General features: G+C 37.0%; 4 protein-coding genes across 4 annotated transcripts in view; 1 reads left to right on the top strand and 3 right to left on the bottom strand.

Moving 5' to 3' along the window:
• LOC127440599 (tRNA selenocysteine 1-associated protein 1-like) overlaps positions 1-5,350 on the bottom strand; it is a 13,707-nt gene extending 8,357 nt beyond the window's left edge. Inside the window, exons 1-2 of the mRNA XM_051697279.1 lie at positions 5,183-5,350; positions 4,465-4,562 (exon numbers count right to left, since the gene is read on the bottom strand). Of these exons, the coding sequence (XP_051553239.1) occupies positions 4,465-4,562; positions 5,183-5,218 (134 nt within the window). The 5' untranslated portion in view covers positions 5,219-5,350. The remainder of the gene's footprint in view (positions 1-4,464; positions 4,563-5,182) is intronic.
• Positions 5,351-5,535: 185 nt separating this feature from the next.
• On the top strand, positions 5,536-6,832 carry mrpl34 (mitochondrial ribosomal protein L34). The gene is made up of 2 exons (XM_051697281.1): positions 5,536-5,719; positions 6,383-6,832. The coding sequence occupies exons 1-2, from the start codon at positions 5,664-5,666 to the stop codon at positions 6,699-6,701; spliced, it is 375 nt and encodes a 124-aa protein (XP_051553241.1). The 5' UTR covers positions 5,536-5,663; the 3' UTR covers positions 6,702-6,832.
• Positions 6,833-7,320: 488 nt separating this feature from the next.
• ano8a (anoctamin 8a) lies at positions 7,321-16,507 on the bottom strand. Its single transcript, XM_051697278.1, has 17 exons — positions 16,145-16,507; positions 14,498-14,608; positions 14,077-14,209; positions 13,774-13,912; positions 13,580-13,676; positions 13,349-13,465; positions 12,712-12,839; positions 12,451-12,612; positions 11,492-11,644; positions 11,216-11,342; positions 10,924-10,979; positions 10,736-10,810; positions 9,969-10,619; positions 9,538-9,729; positions 9,324-9,455; positions 8,409-8,519; positions 7,321-8,271 (listed from the first exon to the last, which is right to left on the bottom strand). Exons 1-17 carry the CDS (start codon positions 16,161-16,163, stop codon positions 7,642-7,644), a joined length of 3,033 nt encoding a protein of 1,010 aa, XP_051553238.1. The 5' UTR covers positions 16,164-16,507; the 3' UTR covers positions 7,321-7,641.
• A 4,367-nt stretch (positions 16,508-20,874) lies between these two features.
• Positions 20,875-24,362, bottom strand: LOC127441497 (plasmalemma vesicle-associated protein-like). Its single transcript, XM_051699008.1, has 5 exons — positions 23,858-24,362; positions 23,508-23,583; positions 22,564-23,276; positions 21,456-22,026; positions 20,875-21,340 (listed from the first exon to the last, which is right to left on the bottom strand). The coding sequence occupies exons 1-5, from the start codon at positions 24,242-24,244 to the stop codon at positions 21,288-21,290; spliced, it is 1,800 nt and encodes a 599-aa protein (XP_051554968.1). The 5' UTR covers positions 24,245-24,362; the 3' UTR covers positions 20,875-21,287.
• Positions 24,363-25,182: the final 820 nt, after the last annotated feature.

A 25,182-nucleotide genomic window follows, 5' to 3' on the forward strand; every position in this document is an offset into this window, starting at 1 on the left:
AGAAAGAGATGTGGAAGGCCAGATCTACAACTAAAAAAAGAGGACATGTCCTCAGCTGACAGCTTCACTGAATTCTACCCGCTCAACAAGTTTCATGTACAATAGTAAAGAGAAGACTCAGGGGTGCAGGCCTTATGGGAAGAATTGCAAAGTAAAAGCCAATTTTGAAAAACAAAAAGAAAAGGTTAGAGTGGGCAAAGAAACAGACATTGGACAACAGATAATTGGAAAAGAGTGTTATGGATCTTAACCCCATTGAGCTTTTGTGGGATCAGCTAGACTGTAAGGTGCATGAGAAGTGCCCGACAAGACAGACACATCTATGGCAAGTGCTACAGGAAGTGTGGGGTGAAATGTCACCTGAGTATCTGGACAAACTGACAGCTAGAATGCCAAGGATCTGCAAAGCTGTCATTGCTGCACGTGGAGGATTTTTTTGACGAGAACTCTTTGAAGTAGTTTAAGAAGTTCTGAACAATTGTAATAGTAATTTTTCACGTTATTAATGTCCTGACTATACGTTGTGATCAGTTGAATGCCACTTTGGTGAATAAAAGTACCAATTTCTTTCCATAAGAGCAAAATCTGTACATTATTCCAAACTTTTGGCCACCTGTGTGTGTGTGTGTGTGTGTGTATATATATATATATATATATATATATATATATATATATATATATTAGGGATGAGCGAGACTAGTCGACTAAACGGTTCTGATGCTGCTAGTCGACACTGGAATTACTAGTCGGTTAATATTTCCCCCCATTAAACTGATCATAATTTTTACACATTTACATTTGGCTTTATATTTTTACAGAGGTTGCACTGTCATATTAATGTTACATATTTTAAATAGAATTAATAATACAAATATTATTTAAAAAAAAGAGGATATCTGGAGCAGATACAGAATTTAACTTCACCTCAGGCTGCGCGTGCGTCTTCCCTCTCACTCGCGGCGCGTGCAGGAAAATGTCCTCTCACTAGACAAGCAAACTCAGCAAAGTAGTTATGAAATCACTTCGGTGGTGCGGGAATCGGCTTTCCAAATGTTTGAAAGTCCCTAAGGATGTTTTCACATTTGAGTCTTTTTACATCTGTGCATTTTCCGCTGAGCGGGCTTTTTCAAGTGCAGGATAGACGCCTCAGGTGAGTCAAGTCCCGTCTTTCACCGGACCATGTTGACGTGTTAATTTTACTCATCAAAAAATTATGCTTTTGAGTAAGTAGCCTAGAAAATAACTGTTTTAGACTAGGTATGCAATTTTTTAAATCTGCTGATTAAGAAGGCTATTTTCAATGGGGTGCCGACTACTTAACATGTTAAACTATATTTTATTCTGTGTGCACATCATGTTTAGAATATATTAGGTTTATTGTAGGCTACATCACAGGCCTATTTTTTCTATCGTATAGCAACTTTTTTTTTTTTTTTTTTACATCTTAACTGTTATTTGTTAACGTTCTTTACCAAACAGCTGTTATATTAGATCAGTGGTTAATGCATGACTGCACATCGTGAAATACGGGCAACTTTTCAGCACATTTTTTTTCTCTCTCATAGATTTGGCTTACCTGTTAATAATTTTCAACAATGTCCTGACTGTTTTAATATGTTAAGTGACTTACTTGGTGATTTCCGTTTAGAACAGGCTTTTAGGGTTGTTCCATTGATCCTGCACTATTCATTCAGTTGTTTTAATAATTATGCCTCTTAAATATTCGCTAATGTTGATTCAGTGAATGTGTGTCATGTTCTATATTTAATGTACAATGATCATAATTTAAGGCAAGCACGTCGCTGATAAATGCCCCTTTTCAGTGGAATTCAGCATCTGATTTTGAATAGATGAAGTATTTTAAATGGATCGCATAAATTATTATTTATTTTTTTTACCGTTTTCTTAAGGTTGGTTTCTCTTTAGACTAGTCGGTTATAAAACTTCCGTTTAAACGACAGTCAAATTAGTCGTAGCGCACATCCCTAATATATATATATGATATGAGCTGTCAATGTTTGAAATAATGTGTGTACAATTTACAAGTAACAATATTTGAGTTAACTTTAATTTGTGTAATTGTCACTTTAAGAGTTTAACGCACATCTCACAGACTCGCAAAGATGTTCCATTTAATTTATCAATGAGAGAGAAGCCTAGTTTTTAACACATCCATGCATTTTAGATTAAAATGTATTTCTTTTTACTTTTTTATATGACTATTAAGAACAGAAGGGATATTAAAAGGATAGTTCCCCCCAATATGAAAATTTCCAAAATTGCCATCCCAGATGTGTCCGATTTCCTTTTTTCAGCAGAACACAAAAGAAGATTTTAGAAGAATATCTCAGCTCCGAACAGGCAGCGTGAACTAGATCCTCTCATGAACGTGCATTGGAGAGCGACCAGAAATAAACAATTATAGTGAAAAGGACTTAAATATTGGTCTGTTTCTCACCCAAAGCGATTGTATAGACCTACAGGCTGAAATATTCTTGTAAAAAAAAAAAATTTGTTTGTGTACTACTGAAGAAAGTCGTACGCATCTGGGATGGCATGAGGATGAGTAAATGATGAGAGAATTTTCATTTTGGGGTGAACTACCCTTTAAAAGACTGGAGTGTGGGATCTCATTTTTGATGGACACACATTACATGGAAGAAATGGTCAGTTTTAATCTCAAGCACTTTTCAACAAAACAAGGCGATTTTCCAGGTATTGCAGTACTTACATTTCTAAAAGCTAAACCCTGTAAACAGTGTTGAAAAAAAGGGCAGTTGGGGAAACATCAAGCGATAGAGAGATTATGGTGTTTGACAAGTCATTTCATTTACGATCACATGGACAGATTTCAAATTCAAAATATAGAGTTTTGCCTCTATATAGTTAGTAATATTTTTGGTTCGCGGTATAGCACAATCGCTCACTTTTCCCCCCACTGCAGCAAAGAGGCTTGCACATACCGATTGTCTATCCCAATACTTCAAGTTTCATTCCACATCTGCATAGAATGAATTTGTTGGTGCACAGTCCTGCTTGCATTTATTCATTTTTTCCACTTTATATACATAAATAAGTAAATAAAGTATACACAAAGGTTTCTATTCACCATGTAATGTTTAGAACCATATTACTTATTTATTTATTACGAACTCCTTCTGGGAGTTCCTTCGAATATTGTTTTGGACATTGGGGAGCTCGAACTGAAAAAGGTTGAAAACCACTAATATAGACCATGGGCAGCTTCAGGGCTTAAGCCACAAATGTTTTCCGTTAAGCCCCAAATGTTTTCATCATCTTTTTGTAGTGACGTCATAAGTACCAGTGCTTGGGTATCAAGCTAATATGAAAACAATATTACATATTATTATTTTAACATTACATATTAAAGTTAGGGTATAATACTGTATATAAATGAATGATTCCTGTCTTTCTATGGTACTGACAACACCAAATACAGACTCAATTTAGTACCCACGAGCTGTCTTGTCGGCAGCTGCTTTCCAGCTCTCATGTAACCTTTGTGTGCGCATGCAAGAAGAGAGTTTGAGGCACGTGATTGCGGCTGTGTCTTGAAAAGTGGTGGCTCAGCGGTTAAGGCTCTGGGTTACTGATCAGAAGATCAGGGGTTCAAGCCCCAGTACTGCCAAGATGCCACTGTTGGGCCCTTGAGCAAGGCCCTTAACCCAATCTGCTCCAGGGGTGCCGTATCATGGCTGACCCTGCACTCTGACCCCAGCTTAGCTGGGATATGTGAAAAAAAAAAGAATTTCACTGTATATGTGCAAATGTATAATGTGTGATAAATAAATAAAATTAAAAACATTAAAAAATTGAAACTGTGATGAGTTGGTCCACCCAGATGCAGTAAGTACCACATATTTAGATATATAACCCTGAAAACAAGGAGTAATATATACAGATGTATTCAAGGAATGTACTAACTTTAAAGTCAAGAGCCAGGACATTTGCGTGTTTAGTAAAACTCTTTATTAAGACACGATGTAATAAACACAGCAAACTTTAAGTGATCTAGCTATTATTTTTCATCTCTGGTACCAATTCAGCTTGTTTACAACCTGCTTTCCTGTCAATTAACTTAAGCACCCAACAAATCATTGAAAACTATATACAGCCATACACAATGTGTCAAACTACGGAAAGCCGAAAAGGACAAAAGTGTTTTTTAAATCGTGTTTTAAAGTATAGATGTTAAAAGCATGCAATTTCAGATCTTCGAGCGTATCTGATACAAAAGTTAGTGAGACTTTTTTAGTTTACTATATAAATGACACATCATTGATGTATTCAGGTTTTTATTATAAAGTGTATTATATTCTGATATTTCATCAAAGGATGGCCCCATATACACAGAGGTCTGGGCTAAGCCCCTAATGTCCACTGACCCTAGTACCGCCCCTGCTATAGACAATGCATCTATTCAAAATTGCTGTGCAATCTTACCCGGTAACTCGATGTGTTATAATTTTGACATTGTAGGCTGTCTCCCCCATCGTGCTGAAAGCTTGCTTGATGAAAGTCTCGTCCATGTATGGGTCTAACTGTAAAAAAAAAAAAAAAAAAAAAATTATGAGATTAACGAACTGTGGAACCTTTCCGAAGGGTATCAACAATGTGTCCAGTATTTCTACTAAAAGCGTACTTTTCAACATGTAACATATTGTTGGTAATGAATAACAATGGGCGCAGAGAACGAGAAGTTCAGATTTGTGCAATCTGACGTTGCAGCGCAGGCGCCAATGAGTTAACACTCAAATTGATTTAAAACGTCAAGATTAGTGTACTACGAGACCATGTGGTTTAGTTGGTAAATTAACTCAAAACATACTCCAGACACGTAGTCTGTGTCACTATTTGCATTACGACACAAAAGCACTAATGCAAATACGATAGGCCTCTTAAAAATCTCGACGACAAACCTGAGGTAACACAACAGCAGACTAGCATGCGATACATGTACAAATCTGCGAATACTTAGAGACACGTTTGCTAGAATGGTACTTTTTTTTCTCTCTATGTAAGCAGCCTTTTCGTAAGTTTAGCGAGTGTCTGAGGGGAGTGCTGGTTATGCTCGCGCAACATCGAGCTAAAACACATTCTGCGTATCGCTAATGTACATACTCACTTAATTATCGAAGACGTTAAAAATGTAAACACTTACATCACCCATCCACAAGCTTGTCATTCTGTTGAACATCTTGGCGGCTGAAATTGGTGCACCTCAGAGGTTTGTGGAATAGAAGCGACAGAGTTTGCTTCAAAATTTGCGTGGTGATCCTGGAACTCGTACGTTTACTGAAAGACACTTCCGCTTCCGGCCATGCAGAGTCGCAGCACTGAGACCAGTGAGCTGACGAGTCAACTGGCAGTATATGGACCGCGTCTGTCTGTTCGGTTCACTCTATGTACAGTACAGAGAACCACGATATCTCTGTTACGAATTCATCGTCACACTGCCGACTGCTTTTGTTTCTGTAATAACATTATACCAATAAATCACTGCGCATGTGTTATTCTGAGTTTGACTACAGGGGGCCGCAGTGAGTTTTGAAATTCCTGCATTTAGCACAGCAGAGGAAGAAATACCGAACACGTGATGACTTTGGTGTGATATTGATGGAAGGAAGCTGTTCTGGGCAGAAATGAACACGTTACGAGCAACATTTCTGCGCTTTTCGGGGTCCAAATTTTTGTTTTGGTATGTTACACTGCTTATTTCTTAAACACACGACTGTGTAGTGAAAAACTAGTTTTGTTTCTTGTGAATTTAGCCTGCAGCTCAGGGTTAGCCTCTCATTATACATAGCTTTGCCTCAAATACAGATTAAATCTTAATATTACTATTAATTTAGGACCTGGCGATAGAAATAAGCAGCTCCTGTATTGGTTCCTAAGGACAAAAGATTAAACATAAACATGCTAAATTAAACATGCATTGCCCATGAAAAATGCGTCTCTTCTGAGACGCATTCTTTTTCTTCTAAGAGCAACTGTGTATCTTTTCAACATTTTAACTCCTATTAACTTTAATTTTACATTCATTAATCATGTCAGAGGAATGTAAAAATATTACCCTTTCCACATTTCTGAACTAAAGTCAACAGTGATGGACATTCTGGAATGACAGCATGATTGTCATTGCCAGTTATGAAGTACGCAGGAGCAGTCAAAGTTCTTTAGGGCTGAATTTTGAGTTCTTGTTTGACTGCAACTTCACTGTAAATATTATACTTTGATTGAACAGTGTCCTTGTATACACATCAGCTCATCATGCTTAGAAAAATGTGTTCTTAACTTTTTTGAATTTTTTGGCCATTTTACTAGCTGTCTGTTGATTTCTTGTTTTCTAATCATCTTTCAGGAGCAATGGCACACACCCAACTGTGTTTAGCTGCAGTCAACAACGCTCTATCAGTTCTTTGATTCTATCAAGGACAGGAGCAGACCAGAGAACTGTCCTGCAAGGAACACTTAATGTCAAAGCAGAAGGAGCCTGTGTTTTCCAGCAACCACTCTGGCACTATCTACAGGTCCGGACAGGCAAACGTGGGACAGAATATCAGCCAAAGAACATCAAACGAAAGAGGACCCATGGTTGGATCAAAAGAATCAGCACTCCGGGTGGCATCGAAGTAATCCTGCGGCGAATGCTCAAAGGGCGAAAATCCCTTACGCATTGAAACTCCATACAGAACAGTTGCTTTGATAAAGCTTTGAAGTGAATGTCAGCTTTTCATTGGAGTTATTGGTTTACATTTAAAGTTGTTGTCAAATTAAAGAAATGAATGAAAGGAATACCTGATAGCATCAACATACTGGCTGCATGAAATTCTTTAAATGGATGTAATTTCTTACATACTGAATTTTGTCATTTATCTAGTAATTCTTAACACTTCTATTTGGGTATATTCATGATATTAGTCAAAGGGTCTGCTGTTTGCAGTGTTGCACTCAATAGATCAGAGAATGGTCTCATTGTGCCCCATAAATGGGTGTTTCATAATGCACATATAATAACCTTTATAATCCATTTGGGAATAGGAAATATAGGTGAAAACTAAATAAATAATGATAAAAAAAAAACTACATTTGTTAAGATGTGTGATATTTTATTTTGGTGCATATAACTGGATGCACATTTTAATGTGGTAGTAGTAGTACTAAAATAGCACTGTGAAGTAACTGTGAACATAGGGTCTGATATACAGTACCATTTTACATATTTCATAGTAATTCCTCATATTTTATTGCATTGTTCACTGTCATTATAAGATCAAAATTAGTCAGGACAATGGTATATTTATAGATTATGTAATTTACTGTTTCATGTAACAAAAATAATGATGCGTAGAAAAATAGAAAATCTGTACATTTTATATGATAACAGTGCTCATTCAAATTTCTACTCTTCTCATGTCCAAGTTGATTTTATCATGCAGGTGCTTTAGCATGCCTCCTTCAGTGGGATAGAGATATGAAGATCTCAGAATAATATATTATATTAAAATGAAGCAATATTTGACATGCAGTTTTTACTCACTACATGGTTGCTTTATCACATTTAAGCAAATGATAAACATCACAATCAGTGCTATATATTGAGTTGTATCACTGTCTCATTCACTGATTTTTTGAAGGATTACTACCAGAGTCAGTGGTCTCATCCTTTTCAACCTCAGAAGATGGAAGCTCTTCTGGTGAAGGAAATTGGTCATTATTTGTGTGTTGTGCATAAGTGGACCTGGAGGCATCTTCTGGTTTAGCTTGTTGTTCAGAACCAGCACCAGTACACTGATTATCTTTTCCAAAGTTGAATAGTTTGCCTGGATTGAATGACTTGCTAGGAGACTGTGATTTCTCTTGGCTCCCTTGTGTCGCTGCTGGCACAACTGCCATCGCTGCTTCCTTTTTTAACTCTGGAGACTTGAGGAACTTTAGAAAACCTGGAAGTTTGGCCTCACCACTTGTGGGAGAAGTGGCGGAGGTGAATTTACCCTGAATTGGGATTATTTGTTTAAGTTTCATTACATTATTGTTGCTTAAAAGGGAGCTGGGTCTCTTAATCTTATCTCCTCCAGAGCTGGACTTGGTTCCTGGGCTTTTATCATGGTGATGATCTTCACCTCCACTGGGATTTGACTTGTCGCTTTCTTGTCGTGCCAATTCCTCTGCCATTTTTTGATGCTCCTCCTCTTCTTCATTCTTCCTCCATTGCTGCTGCTGGTGCTGCTGAGCCAGGCGTTCATGTTTCTACACACATAAAACAATCAGTAAGGCAGTTTTACTCACCCTACCAAGATTTTTGTCTGCTTATTGTCACAACATAAGAATTTTTTGGGTATCGTTGGCTTAATGCTTAACGTGTGCTATGTAGCCTGCTAAGTTACCTTGAGAGCTTCTCTCCGCTGGTATTCAAGTTTGGCCATCTTATCTGCCACCCAGTTTGGAATATCAGGAATTGCAACATGAATTACATATTTGAGCAGAATGGCAAAGTGCTGAAATCCATAAAATAATAAAGAAATGTTACATAAAATTTACTACACCTTATTAAAAATACAGTTTAGTTGTAGACCACAAGAGGAGAAATTCTGAAGATTGTTGACACCGCTCTTTGTTCCAAAGAATAAAATATTGTGCCATACAAGTGTATCTCAATCAGCTCCCTAGCTCCCTATGTAGTGAATCTGTATATCGTGCACACAAATTCAGGAACTGGCAAGGGTGTTCATCTGCTAAAATTTGGGACACTTATGACTCAATCACCTGTGACACGACTACAAGCTTGTGCATTAAAACACATCTGGGATTAATCAACAGCATCACTGTATAAATGACACTATCATGTGTTTTCATCAATATTAAAACATACATCGTAATTCTGAAAGATAAATAACAAACAAAGAAAATATAATATAAAGCAGTGTATTTTTAACCTTCTAACAACTGTAATATTTAAAAGATTGTTTCCCTTTCATGGTCATTATGGATGAAAGACATTACAAACAACATCTCTTTTAAAGTGAAAATGAGGCTTTGTCTTCATAGTTTTACACTTGTGCTCGTCTTCTACTGACTTGAAAGACTTCAGACGACATGACAATGTTTCCGGTAAGGGCGCATATTGAGCATGATGCTCCCTGGTTTTTATGCTGCATTCTGGGAATATTTAGATAGCAAATGTTTCAGTGCGCTGGAACGATTTTGTGACTGAGACAGCCCTAGACTCCCTTAACAGTGCCCTGACTACTGACATTTTATTTTTGAGTGAACTATTCCTCCAATGTTGTTACTTCCCTTACCTCTAGTAATACAACAGAGACAATGGCCATCTCAGGGCTCAACCAGGGGAAGAGTCGTTGTAGCTGTCCACATTGGCCAATAAGGTAACAGTTCACAATTATTGCAATCAGACCCATAGCCTCCATTGCAGTCTGTTCAAAGGACAATCACAAGTAATAGAACATACAATGTAATATGCAACGTACTATGGCTTATTTAAATATATAAACTGACCTGCCATTGTCCAATGTTCTCTACTCTTTGTCCAAAGGGTCTCTGGAGGCCTGAGCAAAGTTTTAAGGCATCACTTCGGATCTCTACAATGTTATTTATGAGGGCACACATGGCCGCCAGAGGAAATGCAGATGAGAAGAGCACAACGTAGCCAAACTGTATGAACATCTCCTGGTAATCTTGAAGAGTATCCTGCAAGTCAAAACAACAGAATGTTTTTTTTTTATGTTTGCAGCCTATCTTTTGTAAACCTGCAATGTACATCATCTAAATGTATGGGATCCTGGTCAAAATCCTGCTTGGACTTTAATGGCCATTCTTGCTTTACACTCGAGCAAACAGTTCAGCCTGTCTGTTCTATATACTGTATGTCTAACATCAGCGAGTGGTCTGATGATCTAGGTACAGTACATTTGTAGAGGGGCACAAACCTCATAAGTTAGCATGCAACTTTCAATCTCTGGTTGGGTCAAAACGGTAGACCCAGTCTCCTCTGGAGGGTCCATCCAGGACACTTTCTTGTCCATACTGTGGTTGTCTCCTGCACATTTGGTCTTTCTCCTCTGAGGCTCTTGGGGTTTACTCACAGTATCATCAGTTTCCTTGACATTCTCATCATCATAATCATCATCATCATCATCACACATATCAAATATTGAGGATGGATCCATTCCTTCCTCTACAAGAGTAGGACTGCCATCGTCCAGTATGCTGTCCTGTGTTGGTGCTTCCACAACCTTGTCTTTGTATTCCACTTTCTCAGTGAAGCTGACCTTCCTTTGCTTTAGAGCAGTATCATCTGCTTCCTCTGTTTTGGAAACTCTGTAGCTGGCAATCAAACTTCTCCTTTCTGTCTTCTCGGATTGGTCTGGAGACGTGCCACTTTTGTTCACATCTAGACTGGCTTGGCAAGTCAGTCGCACCCTTTGCACTATCAAATGGCTATAGCTCAAGAGCATGGTGTGAATTAAGTCCCATAACGGCCTCAGAGCCCCTAATTTGTGGTGTTCATAGAGATACGGCTGTAATACTTCTTTGATATTTTGTAGAAATTGGCGGAAGATCAACAATGTGGCCAGCATCTGTAAATTGAAGTGAGTAATATTTTGCCTGTGGTGCTTAGAAGCAAAAGGTTTTATGCAGGTTTTATGAATATTTTATGCAACACATTGATATTATTCTGTAGCCTGTGCCTTACCTCTTTTAACCGCTCCATATCTTTGAGATAAAATCCAATGTAGAAAAGACTGAGGTAAGAATTTATGAACTGAAACTTTAAAATGGGGGACACAATATTTAACCATTACTGACAACCAAACATGTTGATGAAGTACACAGTGTTTGTAATATTGTGACTAAATACATTAAATAAACAATTAAACTTACAAAAACGGTCTTGAGGATGAGATTATTATCATAAGTGCTCTGAAGTCTGTAATTTTCTATTAAAGATAAAATCAATAGATAAAAATGTATAATTAGTAAAATAATTTACAAATTCATGGAAGACGAGCATTGAAATAACTAAGAATGCTATTTGAAACTAACATATCTGTTTAGGCGCTACAATACATTCCCAATTTATTTTCAGGCTAAAAATGTCTTGAATACAAATTGTATTTGATAAAAAGCCTAATATGCTCTTCATGGAGTATTTAGAGGCTGAAATGAATCTTACCCAGATCATTAAGCCAAAGAGCTATTTTCTTGTACACTTCATCACATACAGTAACAGTTATAGCAAGCAGAATTTTTGGAATAAATCTACAGATGCTTGGCAACTCTTTTGTTTCGATTACAAATTCCTGTAAAAAAAACAACAAACAAACAAAAACACACACACACATAGATGGAACCTTTGAAGTGCAATTAAAGACACCTCAACAAATATTGCAGAAGTTAGCTGAAACAACCTGCTGTTGCATGTTATGTAACAAAAGACAATAGTCCTTACTTGAAGTTCCAGGCAAACAAACATGGCCAAGCAGACGAAGCAAAGACAGAAGATACAGATGGGCAAGCTGACAAAGCAGCGGAACATTCTCCTCTTCCAGGGTGGATAGAAAAACTCTTCACAACCCGTCACTGGACTGCGACGTTTAACACCCTGATAAACATGTTGCACGAGTCAGAACAAGTCATGTTCTGATATATCATGTATTACTTGTTTATAGCTTTTATCCACACTGCGCAGCTATTTACACTCCAATTGTCTGGTGGAAACACAGAAACTGAAGACAAACAGTGTCCCTAGTGTTGCTGCAGTGTTGCGGAGTGTTATGACGGTGTGGATGTGCTTTTTTTGTTTGTGCAGACGTCTCGGGTTCGAGTTTGCTTTTTTGTCCCAATTGTTTGTCCCAAGTTTCCTGTCTCCAGTCTTAATGTTTCCTTTATGAAGGTAAAGGTTGATAAAGGTAAAGGTTGATTTTCTCACAGTGATATGGTCACGGATGAAGGTCGGGGAGTTGAAAGGTTTGATCTGGGTAAAATTAACCAAGGTTTTACTATAGTAATATTGTAGTAACCATGTTTTGGTGTAAGCCATAATTTTAATGTAATTAACCATGGTGTTACTACAGTAATATGCTAATATAGTAACCATGTTCAATTTTGTGGTTACTAGGTTTTACTACAAAATACCATGATGATACTATGGTTACTGTAGTAAAACCATGGTTAAATTTTGTAAGGGAAGGGTTAGGTTTAGGGGTAGGGGTTGGTGTACTGTATGCCAGTATTTAATTAGGGTGCAAATAACATCTAACACTATTTGCAGTTAGTGCAAAGAGGATGCTTTCTGTTGCAATTTACACTTATAAGTAGTCTCTGACTTTTATATATACTGTATGTATAATGGGATAAACTTAACAGTCCTATGACACTGGTGGAGTCAATTATACCATGTCAACATACCCGAAACTGTGGACGGGGTTCCTCCAGTGACTCTGCAGGGGTGTCCAGTGTTCCCCACTTGTATGCTAATTCTGCTTCCCGCCGCTTCCATCTCTCCAGGAACAGTGTTGCCCACACCACGTTGAAAATGGCAAAAACCACACAGCAAATATCCTGACTTGTCTGCATGTAAAAAAAATAATAATAATAATAAAAAAGCCTCATAACCAAATTAAGTACCTACAGTTTTATACTAATTACAGATGTGATATCAAGACCTGCCTGATCAGACTCAGCAAAGATCCAGAGCAGAAAGCCAATCACTGCTGGGTACAGCATAGAGTTGGTGTAAAACCCCAACCATGCAAAGTACATGGCAATCTTCACCCCAAAATAATCACAGATATCATCTGTAAAGAGCAGGAGAACACAACGGTCAGAAATAAACTACGTTGCCATCTTTTTTGCAGAGGTGTGACCTATGGATTACAATGGAGTGTCTTTTTAATAACAATAAAACCAGTAGAATGAAAAAGTGACACTTTATTGATTGACTTTGTGTTCTACAATTATACTGCAGCACTTCATAATCTGTTTTGCTATCTTTGTTGCAGAGGTGTGACCTCTGTTTCCACAGGAGTGACTTTTTAAAAATAGTATATAACCAATAGAATGTAGTGATACATAACATTGTATTGACTGACTATGTATTCTAAATTTACACTGCAGCACTTCATATTTGCTTAGAGCTTTACGGTCAGCACAAAAGAATGAAGCAAGATACACATAACTTTGTTTGCTAAAGGAAGAACCTTGGGGGAATCAGATTACATAAGCATTAAAAAAACATCAGCCATTTCAGAATAACTAGAAGTTAGTCTACTCTTGTGCATGCTGGTGAAAGCAAAGTAGCTCTCACCTAGGGGTTGCCTCTCACAGACTGCCTGAACCCAGGACGTCATCAGGTGGTTCAGAATTCTCTGGTCACGAAGGGGAAACATTTGAAGAATTACACCCCTCGCTATTAGCTCTGGTACTACAAAAGATACATGCACACAAAATTTAATTCAGATTTAAAAAAAAAAAAAATGAGTACGAATTCCTAAACTGAAACAATAATGTTTCAACAGAGACATATCGAAATATCTACTGATTGGTTGACCCTCCAGGAAGTGAATGTTATGAAGTGCCTCGCCCTGTTTGGCCCGCAGATTGTCCAACCAATATTTTATAATATTCTGACGCTCCTAGAGATAACAGAGAAACACCTTAATAACGTTAGACATTTAATGAATGTCACATGAGAAGACTGTGTAAGACAGAGATTGTCGATTAAAGGCAGACCTGTGATGTGAAGAAACACAGCTCACTCTCTATGTTCTCATAGATGTCATCCTCCTCACATGAAAACCTGCGAGTGCCGCCTCCATAACGTACCTTCACTGCCTTTTGCATGCCCATCTGTTCAGCTCCACGCAACAAGCTTTCAGAAAAAAAAGAACGGTGATTCTGCTGCTGTTTAAGACACAGTGACCATCTGTCAAACATTTCAGACATTTTATATGGTCCTGGTTTTTCATGGAAAAACAATAGAATAACTGTGGTGAGATACTTTTAGAGTCAAGTAGGTTCTCTGCTGTGCCTTACTTCTCAAAGGTTGAGGTAATGAAGAATGCATAGGTGTGAGTGTATTTATGCTGCCGAATCTGGATTCTGATTTGTGGAATTTCCAGACGGATTTGGTTAAGTAACCATAACAGTGTATGGTCATCTGTGATGTCTGTGAAATAGATGATAATATGGGTAAATATTAATACAAAATTTAAAAAGTTCCTACAATTAAATTCACACTTTATACTTCTATGTATTGTAAAAGTGATCCATGGCATAAGAACAAAATACACAATAAAATGTGTATTTTAAGACAACAAATGTTATCATATCTTTATTTATTTAGATGATGCACATACTTAAACCCCTATTATGTGATGACCATACATTTACAATTTTCAGTAAGTGCACTGGGGCAAAAAAAAAAAGAAAAAAAAGTGAAAGATAAATTACGCACCTGGGCATGTCATAAGAATATCACAGTTTTCAGTGGGAGCCATTGTGATCTTGGATTTATGCCTCATGATGTACTGTCTGGCATGAAAGAGACGACCTCTGAGCAATTTCTCTGTGGTTAAAAGAGGGCAGGAAATATTATTGTTATTATAAAAATAACAACCATTCTATTGCACGTAAATGTACTGTATATCATTATTCTGATTTTTTTTCTTCTTTTTTTTGCAGAAAGAAAATGAACACAGAAAAAACAGTAACAGTAAGCAGCTATCTAGATTTTCCCAGCAGTTCTTAGTTAAAAATATCTGACCACTGAAATGTCCGCAAACACATCACAAACCACTTTTACCCTATTCAGGTCCAACCAAACCGACATTTCAACTGAGTCGTCACCCACTTCCACAGAAACCAAGCCCTAATCCTTAAAATTGCTTGAAAACAGATCACAGCACTGTCCAACCACTGAAATAGCAATGTATAACGATGAGAGGTTACCAGTTGTATGTGTTGCTGTGGAGTGTTTTGCTTTGGAAAGAATAAGAGAGCTACTGTATCACTAATTTGCCAGATCTAAACAGCAATTTATAATGGTGACATAAACCCCTGTTCAAGATGCCCCTTGATTTTCCATCACCGCTGTGTTAAGCATTGCGTTCCTTGTGTGAAAATGCTCATTTTAAATGTAAGCAGTTTAATGGAGGAAGCAGACTCCTTGTGTGACAGATTGGCAGTTTTGTTACCACTGTGTCACAAGGTGAGCTCTTTTTAAGATACAGTTGATTAAAGTGTGAAGAACACAAGAAGTAGTTTTGAGCTCTAACATTTACTATAGTAGCCTGTACAAAAAAATAAAAAAAATAAATAAAATTAAATTAAAAAAAAAATAAAATTAAAAATATAATGTCATGCCTGAATTTGTAAAATAATAAAAACACACACTGAGGTGTCAGTCTGCAATGTTACCTAATTGCAAATGCTTTTCCAAGAGCAGGGTAAAAAGAGGAACTAGGTAAACAGAGATCACAAATGCAACGTTCTTCAGTCATATTCACAATCTCAAAATTGCATGAAAGTGTACTGAAGTATTGTGACATAAATACATGCATTTCATTTGTTATGCAGCTCTAATAACTCTTTAAAGCACAACTGTGCCTTAATGACTGCATCCAAACATAATTAACATCAAGGGTGAAGCCTTGTCTTCTACCAGTGGAGCAAGTTTAGAAGCATACAGTACAAGGTTTTACAGGATGAATACATACATTAGGTAAAATGATAATGATTTAGCTTGACGGAATATATGTGGGTTTTCAAGTACAAATGTTTTGATGAAATAATAGGCAAAAAAATGAATGAGCAAATTACACATATTTTCATCAGTATGTAGGAAATGTGTTTGTGTAATAGACTATATGTGCTTATGTGCGCACTATATACATATATAACATCGAACAGTTACAGACAACGGCAACAGCTGATAATGAATAGGCAAATAATGCTTACTGGACAAATATCAGACAACCTTCAGAATTACGTTCTGTTCTACAGTAGGTTTACAGCGTGAAAACGGCGTTTTGTGTTTTTTTGCTCTCAGTGGTCTTAACTCACCTACGACAGCTGGATAACACAACACGCAACCGTCACTCACCTAATACTGCCGAAGACATCGCGTCTGATATTCGCGTTTGCTCTCCTTTATGAATACGTCAGCTGTGCTGATGCCTTCTGCGGCGCTGGTGCTGAAACTGCACGACCGGGTCTAGCGAGGCTTCCCCAGCGGCGACACCAGTCTCCTAATGCATACAGGTGCAATGAACCCATTGACCAAACCAGAAACAGTAAATTGCACATCCATGACGCTGTCAGCGCTCAACGGATTTCCTCATAATTTGAGAACAGCTTTTTTTCCTCTTCCATTTATTCATATTTGGCCTTAAAGCTCTATTATTTCGCTGTAGGCTACTTCTCTGTTTGGTTTGGCAGTAACTTGTCAGTAAGTTGTTACATGCGCCATCTGTCTCATGTTGACTGGAAAATTACGCAACGTGAGGTGAATAATTCATAGATGTTCTAAAATAGACCAATCACAGAGGATGCGCAAAGGAGCTCGTGGGTAAACACAGAGGGGGTTAATCAGTACAGGTACATCAAAATACATATAGGCTGAGTTCGGAATGGCAAACTACCATACTAATCTTACTATGTCTGCCATAGAGCTGGCCCATAGTATAGGCCTTTCAAACTCAGCCATAGTCTTTTCGCCGATGTTGTTTTGTATTGCCAAATCTTGATAAATTCTTCAAACTGTCACTATCGGTTAGTAGCCTACTCTAAAGGTTAGATTGTAATTGATTATTTGGTGGCTCTTGATGGCTCTTGGCAAGTATTGGATAATTACATTGTCAATCAACATCAACAGTCAGTGGAGGGTAGAAAGGTGGCCAGCATGTGACCTGAGTCTTCACAAAATACTTACTGTAGATATTCACGTACTAACATAACTGGCGATTTAATTACTTTGTCATATGATTTAACAACATATGTAATATTTTTTAATATTTTTTTTCACATATCCCAGCTAAGCTGGGGTCAGAGTGATACGGCGCCCCTGGAGCAGATGGGGTCAAAGGCCTTGCTCAAGGGCCCAACGGTGGCATTTAATGCATTTAACAGTGGTGTTATTTTTGTAATACATTGATTGTTTTCTGTTTCCATTGTAATTAAATATATGTTAAATACCATGTTCAAATTCTTATTTATGTGTAGGATGCAAGTATAGACTGTTGTTGTTCAGCCAGTGCTTTGATACAAAGTGCTTCACATTACACCCATTACAGAGACAGTCCTCATGGAGCAACCTGAGGTTAGATGACTAGTTCACGGCAAAGGCACAATTGTCATAGCTCCTGGACCACTTCTTATTGTATTTAAACCTTATTGTATTTATCCTAGTCCATTGTACTCATATGTATGTGTTTGTGTGGGTAGAGTTGTTGAGACATTTCATATTTTACCATCCAACATGGAAATTGCCCATATTTCTTATGTCACCCAAAAGTCATGCTTCATTTTTTATGTGTCTGAAACTCTTCAAACTTTAATAAAAGATATATTAGCTATTTCATTTTTTAAGAGTTTGTTTTCCTTGAAAAAATAAGTAATACATTTTATAAAGAATATGCATCTAAATTTTACTTGGGTCTTTTTAATTTAGACAATATTTATTTATTTGTAAAGGAACCAAATTTCTGATATTGGCTGGATTACCTTTAAAAACTTAGTCGTGCAGTTTATGATGTTTAGATATGTGAATATGGAGTGTAACTAAATGTATGATGAGACTGATAATATTGTATTTGTTTGCTTTATCAATATTGTAAAATCATACTATACATTTTTCAACAAAGATGGAAATTGGCATATCCAGAAATGACTCATGGTTAATATGTCCAGAAATAAATGACAGTACTACAACACTTTAGAGGGCAATACAGATTTGTACATTTAAATGATACTTTAATATCTTTATTTAAAGGGTAAATTCCAGAGTTTCTTCCAGTAAAGGAAGAACACACAAATTGTTCCATTATGCCACACAGAATATTGGTTGCATTAAAGAAACAAATCTGACTCAAGTAAAAAAAAAAAAAAAAAAAAAAAAAACTGGAGTCATATTTCCATAAGGTTATTATATTGACTGATGTCCTGCATGTTTTTAAAAAGAATAGTCACAGCTGTTGAAACTGCATTAATCACAATAGCAAATTCCTGTAGATGCCAAGTAATTGATTTCATAGGCAAACCAGTGCTCAAATATTTTTATCAAAACATTTTTTATTCATTCTGTATGAGGAAATTCATATATTACGAGGGCTCTTTTTTTTCTCACAGCTGTAAATGCACTTTCATCTGGCCCCTGCAATAGTTGTCAGTATGTGCGATATCAATGGTTATTACACGACTCTCTGGAATACTCTATTCTGATTGGTCAATGGCACAATCTAGCAGTCTGATATCGCTCTGTAACAACTGCATATCCACGTATCAGACCGCTCATCCGGGTTCTGCGAGCCGTCTCTACTGATCACTGTGTGATCTCTACAAGTAAGCTAATAAAACAATTTAAACTCAGATCAGCGTTTCATGTCCATTTATTTGCTTATTTGGTAAGTAGTCTTGTAATAGGCTGAATAATGAGGAGTCAGACGGTCATTTTCACAAAATAAACACCAACAGAACTCTGACGCGAAACCGGAGGTTGATTTCAGCTGTTCATTGATTTTTCTTCTCAATGCAAATCATTATTATATTATAATCCATGTATTTATTTATTTGGTTAGTTGTCATGTAAGAAGCGGGATAATGTACAGTCAGATGGTTGTTATCATAAAATAAACCCCTTCAGGGTGATACAAGACCGATCACCCTGTTGGGGTTTATTGTGCGATAACAACAGGCTGACTGTACATTATCCCTTATATAAGTCCATATAGTTACATTAAAGACCATTACATACATATTATTTACAATTTAAACACATTTAAACACAGACTGTGCTTTTAGTAAACAGTTGTTTAACATTTTGATGCTGAGAGCATCAGTTGTTGCTTGGATTTTACAACTTCTAGCTAAAATAAAAAATAAAAAGACACTTCAAACTAATTACAAAAGTGTTCTTTTAGCCCCTTCAAAACAGATTTGCACTTTTGTGTTACAAACACCTGAATGGTCTGTATTTTTCTACTCTTTTTGGTGACTAATCATTTATGTCTTATGTTTGTCATGACTGTAATTTTTTGACTTTTTTCAACAAGAAAAAGCTTTTGGCTTCTAATTTCTTTACCATAATGGTGGGCATAAAAGGGCCAAGCAAATAGGAAATGCAATTAGTGTTTGGGGGGGACAAAGAAAGTTAGCTTCTAGAGACAAAAGGTGAGGTGTTCTGTGACCTAGGTAGGAAGGAGGTAATAATAATAAGCACCAAAGTGCTTCCTAATGGAGGGTGGAGAGGGGATATTTATTCCAAAATGCTGTCCGTTCTTCTTTTTTAAAGACCCCAAGACACACTTATAATTGTTCAGTGCTGTTAAACTTGGGCAAGCTGAAAACTGAAAGAACAAGTAAGCCAATTAAACTGGTCTTTTTCCATAATTTTAATCAGGAAAGGTAACTTTAGGTAGTTTATATAAAGTTCGGACACTCCAAAGCCTCTACCACATTCCACATCTCCAGACAACAACATTTGCATTGTCTTCTGTCGATGGCTCTGTATCTTTAATAAGATCTTTGAAAGTTATTGTGGGGTTCTAGACGTCAGAGACACCAAGCCCTTCATCTGCCCTCTTTGAGAACAGGAGATCTGAATGTCTTAAGTGGAAAATCACTTATGTCAAACAAAGGATATCCTTTGAGCGGGATAGCAGGCTCCTTCTGTGACGCCTATATATTAATTGGCGCCCTCTTTCTTTTCTTTTCTGGTTCACCTTTTTGGCATGCTTAGTGACTACTTGTTGACATGGGAAATTGCTTTACATTATGCTCACATGTGCAGGTTGCCAGTACCTAACTGTGCATATAAGATTCTTTTCTTATTTTCCCAACAATACTCGCAGAGTTAAATGACAAAAATGTTGATACTGAACAAGTTTGAGATTGATTTTATCATCTCACAACATATTTATCATTAGAAACCACTAATCTGAACAGCATAGTGAGTCTAATCTTCCTGCCCAGTAAGTGAGTGATAGCTATGACACTTATATGGATTTGCTTTGGTTGGAGAGTGGTTCTGTTTTAAATAGTGCTTCCCATTGACGCAAAACAAAGACAATAGCTTGCTGGTTAGCCAGACCTATTTTAGGCCTCTGTGTGAGGTGGACCTATTGAAAATTTAATTGATAGATGTGAGACCTCCACCTTCTTGAACATTTATTCATTTTACTACTTAAGTATCTTGCACGTGTGGCCTGGAGTCATTGTTATCTTTTGTAAACACATTTCAGCCAACTGTGTTCTATTTGATTCCGGACAGTTAAGAGGTGGAAAGAATGTAAAGATATTTCAGATCTTGGTTGTCATACCAGGTTCAGGGTTGGACTGTTATTTTTAGTAAGGAATATACATTTATAGTGTATTGCATTTAAGACTGTTAACCACAAAATTATATTACTAAATATATGCAGGTCATATCTGCCACGTTTTCAATGTAAAAAACCATATAATAATTTCAAAGTGCTGACTGATAGCATTACAAGATGCAGTCTCTCTCATGCACTTTACTAGCGCCACTTGTATTTTAATTTGAATTATTTCAGCAATTTATTTCAGATATAACTGACTAAAATAAAACTGGAAAAAAAAATTAAAAGATGAGAAAACTTGTTCTGCTTATTCCACTTTTATTTTATTTTGTTTATTCAAGTATTATGATGGACAAATAAAATCCTTACATGGACACTTAAAAACTGTCTGTAAAAAAACAATAACAGGCTAATTTTTTAAAAAGCTTATTTTTAATGCTTTAACTTACAGTTCGTCATCTTATCATTAGCTTCATATCATTATGAAGATATATACAAGCATAAATGATTTTAATGTGCAAAAGATATTATCCACTCCATCTCACAAGTTATAATTAATATTAATGTTCATGTTAATAATTAGTAATACTATTCCAGACTTGCAGCTTCATTACATTTAGATTTTCTATTTTCAAACAGTTATTAAATCAGTTTTTATATACAGTATTCCTTGGTTTAGCCCGGGACCTTTCCAGGACTTTGTTCATGCCGTCAATTTGGAAGTGAATAACGATGAAGCTCCTTTAAATGGAGATTTATCTGTGCTGTAAATCAAACACAAAAGGTTATGCATTATTGCAAATCACCAAAAGACTTCAAGTAAATGAAAAAGAATCTATTATTTCTGAAAGTGCATCATACCACCTTCTCTTGGTTTACCTTGGTTTAACATTTGATTGTCAGTCCCACTCGCTGTTGTTCTTCCTCCTCCAAGAGCTCCTCCAAATAAAGGTGTGTTAGACCCCACAGGGCCAAAACCTGTACCTCCTAATCCTGGTTTTCCCATCCCTACTGCATTTGATCCTGCACTGCTTAATGCTGTTGACCCTGTTCCACTTGCTCCCATATTTCCAGTTGCGCCTGCACTAGATCCAGCACTGCCAAATCCTGTCAATCCTGGTCCTATCCCACCCACACCACTTGTTCCTGTCTGGGCTATACCTGTCCTACTTGATCCTGGCCCACTTAATCCTGTGTTGCCCAGTCCAGTCGTAAGAGTCCCTGTCCCCCCTAGAGATGTACTAAATGGTCCTGTCACACCTGATCCTATGCTGCCCCATCTTGCGCTTGATCCTGCACCACTAAGACTGGGAAATCCTGATCCAGTGGAGCCAGTCCCTGGCCAGCCCATGTTTGGTTTGCCCAGTCCTGTAGAACTCAGACCAGGTCCTCCAGCATTTGGCATGTTTGGTGAGCCAGCAGGGTTTGGCACAAATGGATTTCGCATTAGCTGAAAAGTCAGATTTGGAGAGAAAAAAAGTTCATTACAAACATACATTCTTAAATGATAATGGACCATTTTAACAGCCCGATGACACGTTTCTGTCTTATTGAGCAGTGTAAATCTAGCAAACTTTTTTATCTTTTCAATTTTCAACACTGACACTGCTATATTTGGTGCCTTTTTCTCTTTTGACTGCCATAATTTGCCACTCTCTATTTTTTTCCTCTTTTGGAAAGTCGTGGAAATGTAATAGGGCATTTTTTCTTTGCTGTTGGAGCAAATGGGAGGCTTGGGAGGGCAAAAATAACATCAGCTGTGGTCTCCTATTAAACACTATATAAGTTTACCCCACTAAAGTTTACTTCTATGTTCAAAACTCGGATATGAAAAAAGGGTCCATTGCAAATCAAATTATTTGTAATATTGAAAAACATTGCAAAGATATAAAGTATTAAATTGTGAAATTATATTGATTATAAAATATATATATTAAAATAAAACAGCTTGTTTACAGTTTTTGACATAACTTTATATTAACCTCACCTTACAGATGGCAAGTGAAGTATTGAGAGTCTCAACATTGTAATTGAGCATTTTTATTTCTTTTTCTTTCACTGAAAGTAGGTCATCTTTCAGCTTGTTCTCTCCTTGTAGTTTTCTATTCTCCAGCAGAAGACGTTCAGTGTCTTGGTCACTCTTTAGCTGAATCTTCTCAAGAATCTTGCGATTCTCCTGAATCATGCTACTGCGATTCTGATTGCACCAATCAGCGTCCTCTCTCAGGCGTCTGTTCTCTGTCACATATTTGGAGTTTTCACCATTTATTTTTGTAAACTGGTTCCCTACAATGTTCAGATAAGACTGGAGCTTGTTCTCAACATCTCTTGAAAGACTACTACAGTTTTCACGGATGTCTTCAAGTTGAATTTTTTGTTTATCACACGATAACTGGAAAGAAATGTGTTTTGAAAAAAGGTCATCAATCCTTTTGAGAAATTCTTTGGTGACATTGGGGATTCCTTGTAAAGAAGCGACAAAATCCTCTTTGCATTTCTTTTCATACAGGTTGAGCTCATCTTGAAGGAAAGCCTTGTCTCGCCTCAGTCCAATTGCTTCCAAGTGATACCTGTCCTTGTCTTTGTTGGAGTTTTCTAACTCAGTTTTCATAGTGCCCATTTTCTGAGTAAAGTTTGCTTTGACCAGCTTTAGCATTTCCTCTGACTGCTGGAGCATAGCTTGCAAACGTCTGTTGTTGTCTTGAAAAGAAAATTGTTGAAACATTACAGATTATTGGTCTATATATATTTATATACTGAACTAAAAAAATACAACATTTAGTGATTGAGAATGCATGCATTCATGCAGTATTTGTACAGGAGTTACATGTGTTAAATACACAAAACAAAATACAGACTTTTTACTGGTCTACCTTGAGATGAGTAAAGAAAATATTCAATGCAATAATTTTTTCTGAAGAGCCATCTCACCATTTGGATCTGGACAGAACATTGGAGGACATGCGCGAGGTGCTTGAGGCATTCTTCTATCAATGTCACACTGAGACTGTAAATGCAGAGTACAAAAAAAGTCCATTCAAAAATTAATGGTGAACCACATATGCAATTATTCAGTGTAAATTTATTATTGACAAGGCAGGACATGTTTGACCTGAAAATTACACTAGCATCAAGAGAACCTAATCTACAGTTTTCTAATAAACTCTCTCTTCGCCCTACATCAGTTTTCCCTTATAGATTTCATACAAGAGTTCATGTCGTTTTGTATGAAACTTAATGATATTTACAACAATCATGTGGCTGATTAAATTTGAACTTACCATTCTACTTTGCATTATCCTTATTGTTGCAGATGAGGTATTTGCCAGTTTGCGTAATTCACCCAGAATCTTGTCATTGCTCAGCTTTGCAGTAAGAGTGACATTCAGTTGTTTTGAGAGGTTCTTTCCATTCTCACGGAGAACATGATTTTGCATAGTGAGATCGCTGACACTTTTGTCTAACTCTTGCAGCCTCTTCTCTTCCACGGTCTGCTCAGGCTGTCCGTAGACCAGAAAGAGCACTAGACTTACAATGATCAAAGACTGGATGAGTGAGGAGAAAAAGAAGACAGTTTTCATGTAGTAACCACAGCTCTTGCCCTTTGATTTGTGTATCTTCTTGGCAGCCAGGCCAAAGTTGGTCTTCGAATAAGCACCGTTGTACATCACTGCTCAAATGCGGCCCAATAAATTAAGCCCTAGCTGATTCTAAACCTAGATTCTTTCAGTATGCACAATTGTTCTCCTCAAACATCAAAGCCAAAATAACAAGTGAAATACAGTGTGTTAACGCTGCCAGCTTATATTGTTTTCCTGCACCTCCCATTGCATGATGCTTCCCTGGTCCACCCTATGGTCATGATTCCGGAGGTTAGAACAACATCACGCACCACTGAGAGGGTGGCCCAAACCCAAACTGTACAATGTTCTAACATTCATGTCCTGCCAAGGCAGATCTTTTTGTTTGACAGCATGTTGGCACATGTGACAAAGCACATGGTTTATGTTTTGAACATTATTCAAAATAATGTTTTTCGATTTTTAGCCACATGTTAAAGCATTCCTGCAGGGAACACACCTCATATAAATGTATATCTGGAATGCACTGAATGGACATGCTTACAACTAGTCTTTTTTTAAACATATATTTTCTCAAAGCAATTTATATAGCTATTATGTAATAGGAACCCTAAAATAGGGAAGACTAGGATAGATGAACACAATAGATACACACTGGCATACAATTATAACCACAAGGTTGAACTATGTTCTCAGGACAAGGTTGTCATGTCTGTTCAAATTGTCATACTTTTAATGGGGCAAGTTGTATTAAATGTTATAAATTTATCAATTATAATATTTGTTGGCCAAAACAATGGTTTGATGTTTTTGTATGATTCCTTTAACATTTTTGGTGTTTCATTAATTGTTTTGTGTTTCATAATTTGTTTACATTTAGCTGAAAAGCCTATTATGTGCTGTTTAATGGAAGGCTTCACTGTGACAACTTACCCCACATAGTGTGACAATATTCCCCACTGTTGGGGCATGTTGTCACAAAAAGTCAACAAACTGCTTTTTTTTTTTTTTAGCAGTGATGGTGG

The sequence above is a fragment of the Myxocyprinus asiaticus genome, chromosome 5, assembly GCF_019703515.2.
Source record: "Myxocyprinus asiaticus isolate MX2 ecotype Aquarium Trade chromosome 5, UBuf_Myxa_2, whole genome shotgun sequence".
Lineage (NCBI taxonomy): Eukaryota > Metazoa > Chordata > Actinopteri > Cypriniformes > Catostomidae > Myxocyprinus > Myxocyprinus asiaticus.

Coding starts and splice junctions, on each gene's coding strand:
- mrpl34 (XM_051697281.1), top strand. CDS start 5,664: ATGAACACGTTACGAGCAACATTTCTGCGCTTTTCGGGGTCCAAATTT. Junction 5,720..6,382: donor GGGTCCAAATTTTTGTTTTG/GTATGTTACACT, acceptor ATCATCTTTCAG/GAGCAATGGCACACACCCAA.
- ano8a (XM_051697278.1), bottom strand. Junction 13,677..13,773: donor TGTGTTTCTTCACATCACAG/GTCTGCCTTTAA, acceptor TGTTATCTCTAG/GAGCGTCAGAATATTATAAA. Junction 12,840..13,348: donor CTGTGAGAGGCAACCCCTAG/GTGAGAGCTACT, acceptor TGCTCTTTACAG/ATGATATCTGTGATTATTTT.
- LOC127441497 (XM_051699008.1), bottom strand. CDS start 24,244: ATGTACAACGGTGCTTATTCGAAGACCAACTTTGGCCTGGCTGCCAAG. Junction 22,027..22,563: donor CTTCACTTGCCATCTGTAAG/GTGAGGTTAATA, acceptor CTGACTTTTCAG/CTAATGCGAAATCCATTTGT. Junction 21,341..21,455: donor CAATCAAATGTTAAACCAAG/GTAAACCAAGAG, acceptor TTTGATTTACAG/CACAGATAAATCTCCATTTA.